Source organism: Marmota monax, unplaced genomic scaffold (assembly GCF_021218885.2).
Source record: "Marmota monax isolate L192 unplaced genomic scaffold, Marmota_monax_Labrador192_F-V1.1 WCK01_AAM20220418_F8-fsc00027, whole genome shotgun sequence".
NCBI lineage: Eukaryota > Metazoa > Chordata > Mammalia > Rodentia > Sciuridae > Marmota > Marmota monax.
This window is the reverse complement of record NW_026694617.1, coordinates 12338335-12357382: the sequence shown is the minus strand read 5'-3', so window position 1 is coordinate 12357382 and position 19048 is coordinate 12338335. Positions and strand designations below refer to the sequence as shown.

The window sequence follows — 19048 nt, the reverse complement described above, 5'->3', positions numbered from 1 at the left end:
TTTTTCTAATACACACTCCTCAGAGGGCCCACTTGGTTGGCAATTCCCAGTACATAAACTGCTCTTTGACTTCATCAAAGGGGCATCTCCTGACCCCGTCTCCTTTCTGCAGAGATGCTGTCTTGTAAACTCAGGTTGGACTACTTTTGGATGACAGAAATCCATTCAAGGAGCTTCCAAAACTCCCATGGCTGTGTTCATCCCTTTCCCAGACCTTTCATCCCTAACATGGTTTTTCTTCAAGAAAAAACATCCATCATAACACTAATCAGTTTTGCTGAAATTTAGCATGAAATGTTTTATATAAACAACAAGGTAAATGTAACTTGGAAAAGCCTAATAATTTGGACAAAGTTAAATAGCTAGTAAGTGGCAGAGCTGAGTCTCAAGTTCTCAAGACCCTTAACCACTGTGGTACCCTACCTATGTGGTGACATAAAACACCAGCAATGGTCTGGGTAAAAAGTAAAAATGTTACTCCAATATCTTTACTTTTTCTGCTTATGCACATGCAAAGTCATGCTTTGTTTTCAAAGCAAAAAATGCAACAGAAAGGAAAATGCATTATAATTATAATCATGCAGCTAAACCAGTGGCCACCAGGGCAAGCTGTGATATTGGGACAAACCCAGATTTTTGGAGTATGTGAATAGAATTTTTTTTGTTTTAAATAATGTGTCGTGGTTTGCTTATCCTTGTTCCCCAGTCCCTTCAGTATCACCATTAAAATATTTTTTTCCATTTGAACTATGGGATTAGGTAACTGGTATGTTTGAGTAATCCCAAGCACTTTATAAATATTTACACAGAAATTTATCTGGAATTACTTCAGAGTCCTCTTTGTGAATTTAAAGTAATTTCTGTCTAGAAAGACACTTGCAAATAGGTATTTTTTCCTCAAACTCTTCTTTAATGTAAACTTTTTAAAAGGTAAAAGTTCATTTTTCCAGTTTTGCTTCAACATAAAGCATCCCTTTGAGATGCTGTTCATTGGCTGACTTGTTCACATGAATATTATTTCTTAATGGGGTTGGGGAAGCCTGGCCCACCCTCAGCTTGAAGGAGAATTATTTCCTGATAACTTCACAAAAGACTACGTGCAAATTGTAATTTAGAGTGACTTCACTCATTGGTTGTGTTTATGCAATGCATGATTAATGGATCATCTGAGATTTCATTTCAGAAAGAGAAAAAATTAGCAGTTTGTGCCAGTGACCACAGTATTTTGATGAAAGACGATGGGTACACTCTTTAATTACATTTAATTACTAATTTTAAAAACACTTAAATACATGACTCAAAAAAGTTACGTTGCTAACCCATAGTTTAACTTGTTGTAGAGACAGTGCAGCTAAGTACACAATGTTTAATGATCAATCGTCTGAAAATTTGTGTCAAATAGTCAGTGTATAAACAAAACACACCAAAGTAAAACCCTCAGTTGCAGAATGCAAATTTGTTTAATGAACTGAAGAGTTAGGGTTTTTAAAATTATCATCATTTTACCCTGGGATGTTTTGTTTTGAGATCACAACTTTTGTTTTGTAGTTGTCAATCTCTGGCTTGCCAAACTCTCCCCACTGAAACCTAAGAAGCCACTGCCCCCAGACCATGTGTGGAAAAGGGGTAGTGAAGTCTTTGAGGGAGTCTTTGAGTGGAGTCTTTGAGTCTCAAAGAGGGAGTGCATGCTCTAAGAACTCTGGCACGGAAGTGCAGTGAGACTCTTACCACAGGCTGCTCCTTAGTATTACATTCCCTGAGACCCCTTGGTTGCCCTGTGTAAATCCTGCCCTGTCCTGGATTCTGTGGCCAATCCTTCCTCTAAAACCTCCTTTCTCAACCATGATCAACATAAAAACATTTTTTAAAATATTTTTTTAGTTATAGTTGAACACAATTTCTTTTTTATTTGTTTTTATTTTTATGTGGTGCTGAGGATTGAACCCAGTGCCTCACACGTGCTAGGCAAGAGCTCTACTGCTGAGCCACAACCTCAGCCCCATAAAAACATTTTTTAAAATTCAAAATAAATATCAGTAAGTAAAAGTAAAATTGAACACGATTTTCAGCTTATATACAATGTGCCATATCCCCTCCCTATAGCACCTTTCTCTAATGCCAACTTCCACTGGGAGGGGGGGGGGAATCAGGGCATTCATACCCAAACAAGACCAATGACTCCTCTTATTTTGCTCTTAGACTGCACCCATCCCATCTAAACTAGTTTCTTAGCTTCTTGCCTGTCCTCCAGTTCATATGTGGAGTATAGCTTGCCTTGCTCTTCTCCTGCCCTTTCAAGTTCCTTAAGTCAAATCCCTGAAGCCTTATAGCTAAATTCTGGGTCACTTCTTGCTCTGATCAGACCTTGTGGTGACATATCCACCCATCTCCAGCAGCACCACTCTGACCACGGTCAGATTATATCTACTGTCCTACACAAACAAGAATTTTTCTTGGCTGACTGAACATCTCCCCACAAGTGGCCCTCCAGATGGACTATTTGTTCTGATTCCAGGGTGTTTCTGGTTTAGCTTACATTAATCCAAGGACAGATCTAGATCTCAGGATCCTTCAGAAGGCAGAAGTCACTAAATACAGGAATTCTATGTAGTACCCTTTGTTGGAAAGCTTACCGTGTTACCACAGAGTTCAATAATATTATGCACTAAAATTATGTGAGGGTAAAATACTTGTCACTTATTCTCCCCTCTTTGGCTTGGGAATACTTCTGTATGTCAACATGTCATCTATTATATGATTTTCAAAAATAGTATCTCCTCTCTCACCAAGTTCCAAAATGGTTAGTGGTTAAGGCATTCTTCAGAGCTGAGCATTGCAATTCATGTAACATCTAGTCAGAGCATGAAGGAAAGGGCTACCGCTGTTGGCCACCCTGGGTGGAAGAGTGAGATGATACTATCATGATGTCTCTTCATTGTTGTTGAGCAGCTAATTATCTATTGAAATATATGTACTGAGTCCTTTCTGTGAATGGAGTGATGTACAAAAATAAGATATAGCAGCTGATCTCTTGGATACCAGTCCAGGGGGAGAGTGAGGAGATTAAGATATATGGATAAGCAGTATAATGCAAATCTAAATGTAGTATGCACCAAATGAGAAGATTGAGTATAGGATAAGGAAGACTCAGAGAAGGATGGAACAGATAAATTCCATAGAAATAAACCCTGAAAAATGAGTAGCTTATTGACTCAAGGAGATAAAGCGAGGAAAAAAGAGTCATTCTGAACTGAAAAGAGACTATAACCAAATACATGGAAGTGGTAGGGCCAGAACTGTGTTTGAGGAGCAAGATCTGAGACTTATGCTGGCTTGAAGGTGTTGAATGAACCAGAAGCATTTTCTATCTGGAAAAGCATACTCTGTACAATATGCCAGAAATGCAAAATGCTCTTATCATAAAGATCACACATTGTGAGCAATCTTTTATAGGGATCCTTCAATTCAACAAACACTTATCAAACATATTTGACCCTGGGACACAAACAAGATCAAGAATGCCTCCTTAAAAAGCTCATGTGGCAAGTGCTATGTAAGAGCTGGTTATCAATGTTGAATTTGTGGTGCGGGGGGAGGAACTTTGCCCAGCAGGAAAAAAAGAAAGGATGGGGATAGGGAAGAATATACAATGAATTAAATGTGGAATACAGCAGGGACAAGAACAGGAAGAGGAGTTCAGTGTTAAACTCATGCTTGTCTATTTGACATGGGGGTCCGTGGGATTTGTGCTAAGGTTATGGTTTGGGGATTATGTGGCGTTTGGATGAGATCACTCAGGGAAAGTGTAGAGAGAACATGGGGTCTTTTGAAGAATGCCTTCGAGCAATAAGTTACTCACCTATCAGGTCTCCTTTGAAAGATGGGTAGATGCTACCCATATACAAAGAGTAGGAAGAGAATTCCAGACAGGTAGGATGGTAGGATGAGGTAGGATGAGGGCAAGATCCACGAACCACAAGTTGTTCTGTATGGCTTGGGCACAGGCCTCATGAGTAGGAGTCTTGGAAAATGAGAAAAATAATGAGGATCATGTTTTCTATACCAAGGGATTAGGACTTTATTCTGTAGAGTGCAGATTACCGCTGATAAATTCCAAGCAGGTGACTGACAAGATCAGAATTGCTCTTTGGAAAAATATCACTCTGACATGTTGAAGGCAAATTAGGAATCAACAGAATGAAGTTAGAGAAACCAGTTAGGAAGCAACAGCCATACAACAGTCCAGGTAACAGATAGTGAGTTGTTCAACAAGGGGTTTCACAGTAATTAAGGATAGTGTATACCATTTTTCAGAGAGAAGAAAATTCTATTCACAAATTATAACTGTAAGGTGGCTCTTGTTAAATAAAAAGCCCTTTCAATCTACTGACTACATTGACCTGTTTGAGTTTGCAAAGGTAGAGGGAGACCTGCCCTTAGGGAAAGGATGGCAAGAGTTTGCTGGGCATGACAGAGGGAAAAGAACTGGAACTCCCAAGGGTAATCTAGAAGGGTGGTGCTGAGGCCCAACCATGAAAAGAGAAGAGGAAGAGGAAGAAAGTGATAAGCTGGCCAGGAAACACAGACTATTATGTGGGATAAAACTTGGAAAACATCTCTGGTAGTGAGTTAGCCAGGGGATTTTTTAATAACTAACAGATATCTCCCATGTTCAAATTGTAGCTCTTTGTGTTGCTCTAATGTTAATCCCACTTTCTTTTCCCACATTTTCATGTAATATTGAATCGGTAGGGATCACGAAAGGGTGATAATGGGGTCAATGTGGCTTGAAATAGGGACATTAATCATAGGTTTGCAAGATGCACTCTTGGTATGGAGCCAAAGCCAGCCATAAGCAGGTAAGCCCCCAAATCCACCCAGAATTTTCAGTAACCTTGCAGAAGATTTTGGGCTGCCACGAATGAAATGAGCTTTCCAGACTTTATCTGGATCTTTGAAATAGGGATAGACAGGTGGACTAATATACAATCATGCATCACTTAAGGGCAGGGATATGTTCTGAGAAATCTGTTGTTAGGTGATTTTGTTCTTTTGTGAACCTCATAGAGTGTACTTATATAAACTAAGACTGCTATGACCTCACTAGGATATATGATCTTCATGGGATCACTGTTGTATATGTGGACCACGGTTAACCAACACCTCATCACATTGTGTATGAACATTTTTTCTCTTGTCAAGTAAAAGTAACATACCTGGAAGATGGGCCTTTTTTAATCCTGAACCTGGGTGACCTCTGACTCTCCAGGAGCACAGTCATTATTTTAAGCATCATGCATTCCCTATCTTGCTGAGTCACGCCAATCTCTTTGCCACTATAACCCCACACTCTAATCTCCGTCTCCACTGCCCATGAACCGGCCCTCTCCAAGGTCAACAGTTAAACACCTCTGGGCTGTAGGACTCAATGAGTCATTTCATGCCATTGACTACTCCTTCCCTAGTTCAGCTCTCTGCTTTGGAATATTCTGTCTGATTTCTTCCACTCTCTCTGCTCATACAGTCTCTCAGTTCTCCACACTTTCCGCCCCCTCCCCAGGGTGACCTTGTCAAATCCTTATCTTTAAATGCCACTGAGACCACACAAGCCTCCAAATTCTACTTTCAGCACAAATGCCACCATCAGGATTCTAGACCCTCACAGTCAGGTGGACAGGCACCTCAGAAAGGTATTTTTAATTGAACCCATTTTCCTCCCCTAACACCTGTTCCTGCTATATTCTTATTCCACTTTGTGGCAATTGGGGCCATTCAAATCACATAGCCAGGAATGCAGATACCCACATAGATCCTTTTTTTTTTTGCATTGTCCCCTGCCATCTCTATCTAACTAGTAACTAAATTCAGATTAGTTTACGCTTTCTTAATGTCTATTCCATCTGTTCTCACCTGAGCACACCTATACAGCATCCACAGTTCAAGTTTTCATCCTTTACTTCATTCTTCGATTATAAAAATGATCTCCTAACTCTTCTTCCTGGCCTCACTAAATCTATCCTTCCCTGAGTTGTACAAGTCATGTTTTTAGATCATAAACATGTTGTTTTTAAAATATCATGCTGCTCCCCCTTTTACAATCCTTTAATGCTTCTCATGGCTTTCATAGTTGGGTACATATTCTTTAGCTTTCACTAACTTGTTCAGGCCTTTTGTTTAGACCTAGAAAAGTTTACTGGCTTTTTGAAATGTGCTTACCACATGTCCATGGGTCAGATAGGCATGTAATTTGGCTGAGAGCAACTTGGTAAACACGACAGTTAGGTTGAAATCTAATTTCCAGTGTTGGTGTACCACAGGGATGCCCCTGGACTCTGTTCTATCTGGAAAACAATGTTTCAGCTGTGATTTTTCAACCAATCATTTCTTCTAAGGGTTTTGGGAAATTGAAAGGTTAGAATAATCAAATGCTAAGAGATGAGTTGGAACAGACAAAATACCCAACACCGGAAAACTAATCAAAATAATCTAAATATTTATTTGATAGCTGGTGAAATTGATTAAATAAAATGTGGGTGGTATAATGGTATATAAGCTATCTTTACATTTTCATAGAAAAAATAGTTTCATGTGTGTTCAAATATGCAAGAAGGATTTTAAAAGATACATACTTCAAGGTTATCAGTAGTTCTTCTGATCACATGCTATTTTTGTAAAAAGAAAAGACCATACAGAAATCATAAAACTCCTCTTCTTAATCCACCAAGGTTATAATACTTAAGGAAAAAAAACAGAGAAATGTTAACTTTTTACCAAATTGATGTTTTTACAGAATTACATAAAATTATATGATTTCTGGCCATTTTCTATACTACCCTGATTCCTCAAACTGAAATATCTTTCCTCATCATTAGACTTTTTTTAAAAACCCTGGTGATTTCTCTATCCTTTAAAATATACAAATAAAGGTAATACCTTCTCTGATAAGCTTTTCTTCACTTCATATCTACTTTAGATCAAGGATCAATGGTAAAATGTGTCTTACAGGTAAAACCTACCCAACACCTATTTTTGTACAGCTCATAGATGAAGAAGAGTTCTTCTTATTCATCTGGAAAGGTTGATTTCTTAGGATTTCCACTACTTTGAGGTAGAAGACATTTTCTAGTTCAAGCTGGTCTCCCCAGCATTGGGCACAGTTCTTCCTCCATAGGATTCACTGGATAAGGACATGCACAGGTGCCAGAAAGAATAGTATGAGGTCCCTCCTTACATGGAATATAGTCACATGAGGATGGGGCTTGAACTCTTTTGCTCACCAAGCCTCTCCCGCATCTGTAGGAGTTTCTGGAACATGGTATGCACTCAGGAAATGTCTGCAGATTTTAAGTGCACCAATTGTGGTACATATTTTGGATCCTTCTAAGTCTCAGGTCAATCCTTAGCCTTTTATATAATGTATGTGGTGATTAATGGACCTAAAAGTCCACCTTAGCAGCCTCAGAGAAACAAAGAAGAAATAGTTTTAACTATGTCACAAAAGGAATAAGTTACGAGCTCTTTTCAAGAGCATATTGATCACCTTGTCTTTAGAATATCTCCATATAGACATTGCAGCCTGTCACTACCTCTTCCTTTCACCCTCATAGCAACCATCTCAGGGCAAGTGTTAAATCAAGATCCTGCTGACACAGAGTTATTAAATACCTGTGGCAGCAGGGCCTGTGAAGCAGTGTGAGACTCAGCATTCTGGCCCGATTTCAAATCAGAATGAGGTGTATTTTCGGAGGTCCACACGTATGTATAAATCATAGCCTAAACGTCTCATCAGGTCTTGGATAGCCTTTCTCCCAGTGATTTGAAAGCTCTTTATAGAAGATGAACTAATTAGTTTCGTACCAGCTTTGTGAATTTGCAGAGAGTATGAACTAGGGTCCCCATCCTGTGTTGAATGATGACTAACATAAAATCTTACATGTTTACAGTACTAGATTCTGCAATAGCACATTCTAGAAATGTTTTTTTCCTTAATGATAAGCATAACTATGTCTTATTATGGACTTTATAGTGTTCTCTTTTGTGGATTGAATGTGAAGGCTCATATCTTTATTTGGATTTTTTAGAATGCCTAGTAAAAGCGCATTCTGCAATCTCTGAAGTAGGAGAAAAGCTCTAGCAAGGTAGCTTTTTATGATGCAAAAGAGAAAATATGTCTTCTAGTCACTCCTTTCTGAGGAGAAGGCCTGGCCAGTCTCTCCAGTCCCACCAGCTCCTGTCAACACAACACTAGCTCTTCCCTCCTCATTCCGGAGGGCTGCCACATACCTTTTCTGGGACTCCTGTATGCTCTTATCAATGACCAGATTGTCACCAGACACTTGCTCCTCTGCCTCAACAGGATGGAATTGGAAGCTGTTCACCTGTCACTCCCGCCCCTCCATGTAGGAGAACCCTGACATTGTGCACACGGTATTAGGGGAAAGAAAGGTCTGACTTGACTTTATAGTCTAAATTTATGCATGAGTGCACACACACACACACACACACACACCTTTGAAAACCTAAACTTAACTTATTTCTTTAAGCAAGAGTAAACATGATGATTGTGAATGCTAATAGAAGGAAGTGAAACAGAGAATGACTTCCAAGGGAAATAACCAACTTCGTGTGGTTGGAGGAATCCAATCCTCCTTTGGAGGATTCCAGTCAGGATTGAGGGGCAATGACATGGAAAGAACCTGCGTTATGTAGTCATGGTTTCCTAACTTTTCTGTGCGTTAGTTTCTTTGTATATACAATGGGGACACCGAATTTTGAGGCTGTGAAATATACTGGAGACATCACTCACCTACCACCCTCTTAGCTCACTGGGCCTCTGGAATCCTCTTGAAGTGATTACAATGGCTATTCTTATTCAGTAAGAGAATGGATAAACAATGGGAATAAACTTATAGAAACAAACCAAGGAAGTGTCAAAGAAAATTTCTAGTGAAACACAGTCTTCTTGATTGGAGATACCCAAAACTCTGTCCATGAAGCAAATCATTATTGAATGGATAGCCCTGAGACCTTGTGGAGACCGCTTTTCTAATCTGTAGGAAACAAAGGATACATGGCTAATCATAGTTAATACAGAGGACTTTAGAAAGGATTTATAGCTTTCATACATGACGAGGGAGAACTAGAGTGGAGCCAAGGTAATCTCTGATACACCTTTCTTTGATGGGAATTTGGATGCCTTTCCATCAACACAGGATGGAGGGGAATGATAGCAGGGAATTGGAAATACATCAGCCATGTCATCAGGTATGTTTCATGGATGTCAGCATCACCACGGTTGTATAAGGGGAAAAAAGAAGCAAAACACCACTGAGACCCACTGTCCAGGGAGGGTTCCCAGGGAGACCTGAATGGTGTGTCTTTAGCATTAGTCCAAAGGTGGCTCGGAATTTGGGGGTTTGCCTCTCAGGCATTCCTTTGGCACTTATTTGCTCAAGAAACTTCCTAACTTTCCACTTACTCCCCTCAGAAATAGTTGGTTTTCATAATAAATGACTGAATTAACCACTGGCTTCCATCATACCTAATGGAAACACAGGTCCATCCACTTTCTTCCTGGCTCTAATATCAATGAATCCAGAATGATAAAGGTGACCCTTTTATCCTTTTGTTTTATTGTTACAAGAACCTATTTGGCAGGGCTGTACTGGAGACTGAACCCAGGGCTGCTTGACCACTGAGCCACACCCCCAGTCTTTAAAAAAAATGTTTAATGTTGAGACAGAGTCTCGATAAGAGGACAAGGCTGGCCTTAAACTTGCAATCCTCTTGCCTCAGCCTCCCAAGTACCTGGCATTATAGGCATTTGCCACAGTGCCTGGCACAAGAGCCCATTAAAGAAAGTTGATCCCAGTCCTTTAGAAAGAGATATGGTCAAAATTTCTTAGACATAATGAAATAACAAAAGGCAAATGCTAAGGACTCAAACCTTTTGAGTGAGAATGTAATATTTTTAATATTCAGCAATGTTACATACATATCTGACAAATGTACCAACTTACAGAAAAATATTAGTCTGACTTTTTTTAAAAAAGAAAAAATAACCCTTTGATCCAAATTTATTTGGATTACAAAAATAATAGCACATTTCTTAAACTCCTGACAGCTCCAAGTCACCAACACATCCAGAGATATGAAGAGCATTTTTAACCACTTCTTGTCCACACAAATCCCACGAAAATTAAAAAAAAAAACAACTTTATTTTCATATTTACAGAAGAAATATGCTGATTGTTCCTTTAAATTCTCTTTGGAATTTCTGGGTGAAGCTATTTTTAAAGTCAGAGAACATTTCAAATTAAAGGCGGCAACTGAAAACATCCCATGATGTATTTTTACTTAACACCATGAACAGTTCTGCATACTCTTCTAGAGACTGTTTTTATCGCAGAGCTTCTGGAACTTCCACCTACAAATACAGGGAATTTCTTTCAATGAAGCAACACAAAACACATACACACAAAACACATACACACACACACATAGATAGATATCCATAGGGTCTGTCTCTACCAGTATATTGTGAGAAAAACCCAAATATAGATTGATTATTGCTGCATAGAAATCCACATTTTATATTATACATCAGGCTGTCCTGCTTGCAACTTTGTTTAAAATTTTTGACAAGTGATGAATCCTCTTGGAATGTAGACTGTACTCCCTGACTTTCATATTAAGGAAATTGGATTTTTTATATGTTGGAATGTTTTAAAGGGGTCTTGGCCCTCAAAAAACTGAGGTGCTAAGCAGGTGGCTCAAGCACGGCCCTCAAATGGAAATGTGCTTATTCATGTACCTGCACCTGACACCTTGCTTGGTATACTTGCTCTCACATACTGAAATATTTAGAATACTAATAAGTATTTGGAGAGGTGACTTTGGTACCACCAGGCAATGGGGTACAACTCACTTATTAACTCTGAAGTTCTGTTCTGGGGTGACTTACCCTCCTTAGCTGTCTTATGCTGCTTCCCCGAATTGCTTCCATGAGGTTCTCATGAGCTGATCTCTGTGGGGTAGAAGGTCGGGAACTGTCTTCCATTTTCTTTTCTTGCACGGACCTCAGAGAATTTTTTATTTCCTTTAGGATATTGTTTGGCTGTTTCTTAACCCTTTTTCCTTTTTTCTTTTTCTGTCCATTTTGCAGTGCCCGCTGGGCACTCTCCTGTTGTTTGATGACTTCTGCGATATTTCTGGTGATGACCTTTTTCTCTGGGACAGGGGGAGCTGGAGGAGGTGGTGGAGGTGGAGGGGGTGGAGGGGGAGGTGGAGGCAGCTTCTGGGGAGGAAGAGGTGGAGGAGGAGGTGGGGTGGCCACAGGAGATGGAGGTCGGCTCCGCACAGTCTGCACTTTCTTGGGGAGTTTGGGGGATGACCAGGGAGATTGCCTGGGAGATGCATAAGGTGAAGAGCCAGGCGTTCCTCTTTGCCAGACTTTGGTCCTAAGGTTGGATCCTCCATCATATCCCTCTTGCTGTTTTTGCTCCTGCATCCTCTTTTGCCTTTGCTTATCCATATTTCTCGTTAAAATGCTCGTCATGCTCATTCTTGGTCCTGGGAGCTCGAAGTGGTATCCCAGCCTCAGCAGCGTCGTGTTCTCCTTCAGCAGCTTGACGATCTCCATCTCCACCTGGCTGCCCATGATATGCCTCTGGTTGTGGAAGCGCAGCTCGGTGAGCACCGTGTTGTGCTGCAGAGCCCTCATGATGGCCAGGATCCCCTTTCCTGTGATGAAGTTGGAATCCACGTTGACGTTGGTGATGTGCTCGTTGACCTTGAGCATGTCCGCAATGGCCATGGCCGCGCTGTCGTCAGCGTGCGTGTTGGCCAGGCTGAACGTCTTCACCACAGTGTTGTCCTTAAGGGCCTCGGCAAAGCGGGTGAGGGTCTGCGACGTGATGTTCTCTATATTGTTCAGGTTGACTTCTGTGGTGTCGGGGTCATTGTTTCTAATCTTTTCCAAAGCATCTTCAATAACCGTCGGATTTCCACAAGGGTGAATGGCTGCAGGTGACTCTGTGTTCCTCCCGCTGTTGCCGTTGGTCAAATTGATATTTTCTATCTGACTTTTAAATGTCTTTGGCTTAGAGTGGTCAGAATTGACACCATCGTAGTTCACAGTTCCGTTGATCCCTTTGGGGGTTTCAATGGTTCTTTCCTCTTCCTCTTCGCTCTCCTCTTCCTCCTCTTCCTCCTGCGACTCCTCTTGTTCCTCCTCCTCCTCCTCCTCTGTATACACCTCCTCAGAAACCTCACTGTTACTCTCTGTGAAGATTAGCTCTTCCTCACTCTCTTCTTTGTCTTCTTCTGCAACCTGGAGAGTTTTAATGCACATTTTATTAATTTATAACAGTAGCATATGACAAGTAACAAGTCTATAATGAAAGATATTAATAATCCCCTGCTTCTGAGCTCTCTCCTTGAGGTGGCCAAGGTCCATATTTTGTTATATAACCATCAAACAACTTTTTCTATGCGCATTTGTTTTGCACAGCATATCAAGCATTCGACTTGTTGAGTACCAATATATTATCATTTTGCCATGTGAGCAAATGGTCAGAACCTCAATTTTGGAAAACTACTGATAATTTACTCTGTCTTCCCACTTTGGGCTCTGAACTACTTGATTCCTTGTCTACTTAGAGTTAGCAAATTCAGGCCTCCATCTGGCATCAGCACTTGGTCCCTTCTTATTTCTCCATCCTGAGCAAAAAAATAAAATATGTCTATCTATCTATCTATCTATCTATCTATCTATCTATCTATATATATATATATATACACACACACACACACACACATACACACACACACACACACTGGTAATGTGTTTGCTTTATCTAATGTTAAAAAATTCTCCCCCAAATATTCTGGCAATAGCATATGTAACCTGGGCCAATTGCTTTCTGCTTCTCTTGTCTCAGTGTAGACAGAAGCTGAGGTGTCATTTACTCCTCCACGTTTATCTACTTCTGTGATAGAGCCAGGCCCAGGGACCCAGAGCCTGCATATCACCTGTGAACTGTTGCTCCTGACAGCAGGGAGGTCAAAACCAGGCTCTATGCAGAAAAACATTCAGATTACCTTTTCCAGCAATCACTTGGAAACTTCTAGTGAGCCCAGAGTTCAGTGAGATGGACTGCAGACAACCAGGAGGGAAAGAAGATCACTCTGGCACCCACTAGATTCTAACCAGTAACAGATCAGCAGAAAATAGTAGAAAATTGTGAAGCAAGTCTTTGCCCAGTCTGGTGTTTTTAAGTTATTTTACACATATCATTTACAAAGGACTTTCAGGTAAACACAATTTCATACTATCTTTGTCTTTCCTGTTTACAGGATTCACTGTACAAAGACGCCCACATGACCCCTTCTTTCTTTTTCTTGTTATCTTTAATGATTTAAAAAAAAAATGTCTGGAAAGTGCTGACAGAGCCTGATTTTCCCTCATGCTCTCTTTTGAGTCCTTTATCCTTTCTGAAGCCCTTGGGTTCTCCCCTGTCTCCAAAGCTCTGAAGCTTCCCTCTACATTGGAAGGTTGTTTTCGACTCTAAGGGCTGCTGCCGCCTAAGGCATGTGCATCAAGCTTTGGAAAACACTGCAGCTGTCTCCAAGTTTGTTTGCCCAGTTGCTATCACAAAATAGTCTCCAGAAATCTACTTGTGTGGAGTGGCAGGCACCAAGTGATGGCCTGGGAAGGGGTCAGCCCCTCCTAGGATGACTTATCAAGTTTTAATTTGCTTACTTCTTTGGGAGCAGAAAGGAGAGGGATGGTGTGTGTGTGTGTGTGTGTGTGTGTGTGTGTGTGTGTCGGGGAAGGGGGACTGGTGGTGGCTCTCTACCAGTCACATCTCAACAACACACACGCACAAAGAAAGAGTTTGGCTATGGTCAAGCCCCTTGGCATAGATGAGGAGTAAGAGAGGGCCAGCAGTGGAATAAATGGATTACCTGGAGGAAGGAAGAATTGCAGACAGACAGTTCTCACTACCACCCCAAATCCCTTTATACATGTTTTTATAATCCTAGCCCCTGTCAATTATGTGTGTGTATGCACACATGTCTGAAAGTGTGTTTTAGTTTTTTAGCCTTTGGAGAAAAGGAATCTCTCTCAAAATCCAAGGTATGCTGCCTTTTCTGCCACTATTACATTTCATGCTCTTTGGTTTTCAGAAGTCCTTTAGGCTCTATTTGCAAGAGATGTTTCCCCCTCGAAATATACCTGGAAAGATAATATCTGGTCCTTTATCTAGCAATGTGAGTTGTCAGGTAACACCTAAATGATGCCTCATAGAAAGCTTTCTCTGATGCTCCTTCAAATTATCCCTGCAATGTGTTCCCCATAGTATTTTATCTCCCCCAACAAACTACCTATCACATTTTATTATAAATACGTGTTATTTTTTCTAATAGACTCTTATTCCCGGGACAGCAGGGACCATGTCAGGTTTGCTTACCTAGCACAGTGTTTAGCATGTAGCAGGGACTCCACAAATGTTTTGTTTACTGAAGGAATCTAAACTGACATGGATTAACAGCTGCTCACTGTTGGGACCACACCTTGGAGAAAGCATGATCAGGTCGGGTGGAGGTAAGGCAGTCAGTCAACTGTCCTGCTTTGTGTGTCTTAGTCTGGAGAGCCTCCTAAGATGCAGGATTGTTAGTTGTAAAATCTAGATAGTCCTGAGCCATCTGAGATGGTCAGTTACCTCATAAGGGGGAATGTCTAGAAGAAGAACATCAGAAAGGGACCTAGAGAGGGGAAGTGGACATGAAGTTTCAGAAACTTTGCCTCTAAACTTTATAAATTATTCCTGCACTAGGGGATATACATGTCCTGTTTGTCATCACTTTGGAGAATGGAGGTGGGAAGTTGGGTGGTGAGGTGGGAACGGGGAGGTGGTCAGGGAGAAAATAGGGAGAAGCACGTACTTTTAGAGAATGAGTAGGGCTACAAGAGGGAGGTGGCCAGCCATTTCTCCTGATCGCCTCTCTGGCATCACTATATGAACAAAGAGGCAAGAGACTTGGTTTTTAGTTCTGGTTCTGTTTCTGCCCATAAAGCAAAATAAAACAAAATCTGGTTGACTTTAGGTGACTCACTAAACTTCTCTGTCTCAAAGAAACTACAGTAGAGTTAAGTGATTTTTAAAGTCATGATCACCTGGAGGGCTGATGGGTTCCCTTCCCAGAGTTTCTCATTCAGAAGACATTGGGTAGCCCTGAAACATGCAGCTTTACGAAGTTCCAGAGTGATGCTGATGCTACTGGCTGGGCACCCACAATTTTAAGAACCATAGTCTTTGTGCCAACAAAATCTAGTTTGAATTTCAGTTCTTCTTACAAGCTGTTAACCTCAAATAAGTTTCTTAAGCTCTCCTAGTCTCACTTCTCCTGCACAAAAGGGTAAGAATGAAATGAGATAATGTGAAGAAACTCACTGGCACCTGCAGAGATCCCACAGCTACTCAAATGAGGGGAGCTGGATGGCTGGACCATTGTGTGTCCATCTGGGCCCCTGGAGCTTTCACGCATCACACATTTGTGTGAACCAGGGTGGGCAGAAGCCACGTATTGCACAGGATTTTCATAAGCCTTTACAGAGCCAGGAGCCTGACCTCCCCAAACCCCCAGCTCCTTCTCATGGTCCCTGATGTACAGCTTGTCACTTACACAGCTGCCCTGCTCCTCTGCCCTCCTCAGCTGCTTTGAGTCTTTTCCTGTGCTGGGAATGGATTTACACCCTCCATTAGCAAGCTTCTGCCCTTAACTCCTTGTGACTAGAGGGACAGCTGGCCAGATACGGGAAAGTGTGGTGGGAGGAAAGCTAACTAGCTGAGAAAGGAATCAAAGTTCATAAACAAGACAGCCTCTCTAATTGGGCTGATAAGCCACTGGCAGAGATCAGCAAAACCTTTGGCAGGATCAGGTGGGTTTCACCAACAGCTGACAACAGCTTGTCCTTTGGTTCCCACCATTGTCATGACATTATGACATTAAAATGCCTTTGTCAGGTTATTGCTGTAGTTGTCTATATGTCCTGGGTATTCAAAGACAATTTTATTCTTTTTATGAAGGAAATTCTTTAATAACTGTAATAAACATGCCACTTTATTTCACCAACTTTTAACAATCATTCCCACATCATATTTAAAAACAAAAAAATAAAAAATAAAACTTCTTAACATTATGATTGTGGAGGAATTGACCGGCCCAAATCCTGACTGGTCATGTGTGTGCCTTCTCATTTCCCCTTCTAGTTTCTTAATACAGGCCGTGACTGTGGCTTTGGCAGACCCTGTTCTGATCCCAGTGGCCCTTCCTGCAATGATTGACGTGGACAAAACTCACACATATCTATCTTGCTGCAAATGTGTCTCACACACCTATCATCAAGATCACCCAACAGTACCCAGATTAGTACTGTGGCAGCTTGTGGATGGCATGAAGCCATTTTGATTGTAGGTGATTTCCATGGAGTGCAAGAATTTTAAACTATTCTCCTGATTTGTATTCTTCCACAAATTCAGAATTATTTGTTATGTTAACATTTCTTACATTATAACATCCTTCTTGGTCTAATGACTTTCCCAGAGCATAGTTTTTTGAACCTCCTTCCAGTCATGATTTTTTGGCAGATTGAAAGTCACTGTTTACTGGGCAGTACATAAGAGCTTAATAAACCTGAGGTCTCTGATAAGACCACGTTTCCTAGCCTCAAGAATCACCATCATAAAATAGAAAGGATTCAGGGATGATTCCACAAGCGTACTTAACCTGGATCCTTAAAGGGCTTTCATCATTTTGAAATTGTATGCAAAAGTGTGTGTATGTGTGTGTGTGTGTTTGCACACACACACACGTGCATTTTTTTTGAAGAAGTCTAGAACTTATCGAAATCTCAAAGGGCTTCTTGATTCACAAAAGATACATGTACTGAGCTCCCTCAATGTACACATAGAAAGAATCCTACAGAAGTGACCATCTAGTCAAAGTTTAGCTGTTTGGGGACAGAGCAGGAGTAGTAGCCCCTTGGCTCAGCCCCAAGGGCTTCCCACCAGCCTACACTTCTTGGTGTTAGAAACATGGAACTATTTTTTTTTACTGTAGCCATTACTGCAGTCAAAGCAACACAGAACAAATGGAACTGAATAGAAACTACACAGAAACAGATACTATGTCTTGTCACCAACTTTCAACTAAAATAAGACTTAGGTTTGGCAAAATATTTAAACTCATACCTTGATTGTGAATAATTTCCCTCTTGAGGTTCCCACATTTAGTTAAAAAAAAAAAAAAAGGCCCAGCTAAGAATTTTTAAACTAGTATGATCCATGGGTGGCTACAAAAGTTACAAGTCTATGTCAGCCTGAGAAATGTCTCAGTAATAAGTACAAATGAGTTATAAGAAGGTTAAAGTCATGAGGACTGAAAAGTTAGAGGAAACAGAGTGTCTGGGCTTGGGGTTGGGGAAGGGCAGTGGGAGCAGCTAAGGAAAAGTCCCAAGGAGCCTACCTTTCCACACTCCCCCAGCCTCTCCTTCTCCAGGAGTTTTTGGGACTCCTTTTCCCAATAGGCCATCAGTGCCTCTCTGCTGAAAGTCCCTGTGGGCGTTTTCTCAGTCAGACTCTTTTGCCTTAGCCCCACGGGAAGGTTGCGGTCAGGTTCAATATCTTCCAGTTCCCTCTCTAGCTCCTTCAGCTCCTCAGCTGACAGGGAGGCCAGGAGTTCGTCCTCATCGATGGATTCATATTTACTAAGTCCTCTTCTGTAGCCAAAGGTAGACATGGTCCCTGCTTCGTCAGACCCCCAAGGAGCTGGAAGAACTAGGCATTCAAGGTAGCCAGAGGCAGGCAGGGAGGCAGGCGGGCAGGCTGGTCGGCAACTGGTGCTAGGAGTGGCTGCTGTAGCCTTTTAAGAGTGGTGATCCAGGGCTGTGACAATGCAGAGGGGGTGAAAGCATGGGCTGTTTTAAGCATCACACGTCAGCTAGACATTTGAACACAAAGAATGTCACATCGGTGGTGGATGGAGGTCTCAGAACCAGTGGGGATTATTAGCATAGTGGCCAGGGCCATATTTAGCTGAGCCTGATAGCTTATGAGGACAGGCAGAGAGTGTTTCAGATAGGGAGTGACATGGCTCCTCTCACTTTGTGTTCAAAAGCAAGGGAATAAAATATATTTCAAAAACGACCTGCCACTACTACCACAGCCATGAAGAGATTCTTTCATTATCAATTTAGAGGTTGAGCCATGACTCTGCAGTACCCTAGGGGTAGATTTTCTGGTCTTGTATAAATATAATGTAGGTGGTGGGGATGGGACAGAGATCATAATAATACAGCACTTTTATAATTTTATTGTACTTCACAATTTACAAAGCACATTCATATAATTTTCCTAATCATAAGTCCTGTGAGATAAATAACATGATCCTCTTTTACAGATTTTGGCAATTGAGACTCTGAGAGATTAAGTGAAATATTTGAACCAGACAGCTGGGAAGGCAGAAGTAAATTTGTCCACTGCACCAAATGGCTTCCTTCCCCACCTCATGAGCACTAGTAAAAAATTAGATCTTCAGATAAAACACAAAATGATAAGTTATAATCCTGGGTATAATTTATTAAGGACTCACATGATGCTAGCTAGCCCAGTGCTAAGCATTTTAAATATTTTATCATCTCCCTCCACACAGTCCTTTAAAGTGTATACCATTGCTCATATTTTACTACTAAAGACCCAAAGAAGTTAAGTAATTAACCTGGGAGCACAGAGTTAAAAAGGAGTAAAGATAGAATTTCAACCTAGATTTGTATCTGAGCTGAAAATTGAAGGAATGCTAATTTGTAATTACACATATGCACATATCCTTGTGAATGTGTTAAAATATATATAATTGTTTACAGGACTTCAAAAGAATAATACTTTAGCATAGTTATATAAAACTCTATTAAAATGTGTATGCATTGTACATTTTAATACTTGCATAATGTAAGTATTTCATTTATACATTCAATAGTTGGTGA

General features: G+C 40.9%; 1 protein-coding gene across 1 annotated transcript; it reads right to left on the bottom strand.

Moving 5' to 3' along the window:
• Window positions 1-9947: 9947 nt before the first annotated feature.
• Lmod2 (leiomodin 2) lies at window positions 9948-17956 on the bottom strand. The gene is made up of 3 exons (XM_046422470.2): window positions 17533-17956; window positions 10964-12331; window positions 9948-10426 (listed from the first exon to the last, which is right to left on the bottom strand). The coding sequence occupies exons 1-3, from the start codon at window positions 17803-17805 to the stop codon at window positions 10400-10402; spliced, it is 1668 nt and encodes a 555-aa protein (XP_046278426.1). The 5' UTR covers window positions 17806-17956; the 3' UTR covers window positions 9948-10399.
• Between the last annotated feature and the right edge of the window lie 1092 nt (window positions 17957-19048).

Coding starts and splice junctions, on each gene's coding strand:
- Lmod2 (XM_046422470.2), bottom strand. CDS start 17,805: ATGTCTACCTTTGGCTACAGAAGAGGACTTAGTAAATATGAATCCATC. Junction 12,332..17,532: donor GGCTGGGGGAGTGTGGAAAG/GTAGGCTCCTTG, acceptor AAAACTCTCCAG/GTTGCAGAAGAAGACAAAGA. Junction 10,427..10,963: donor GCATAAGACAGCTAAGGAGG/GTAAGTCACCCC, acceptor CTGTATTTGTAG/GTGGAAGTTCCAGAAGCTCT.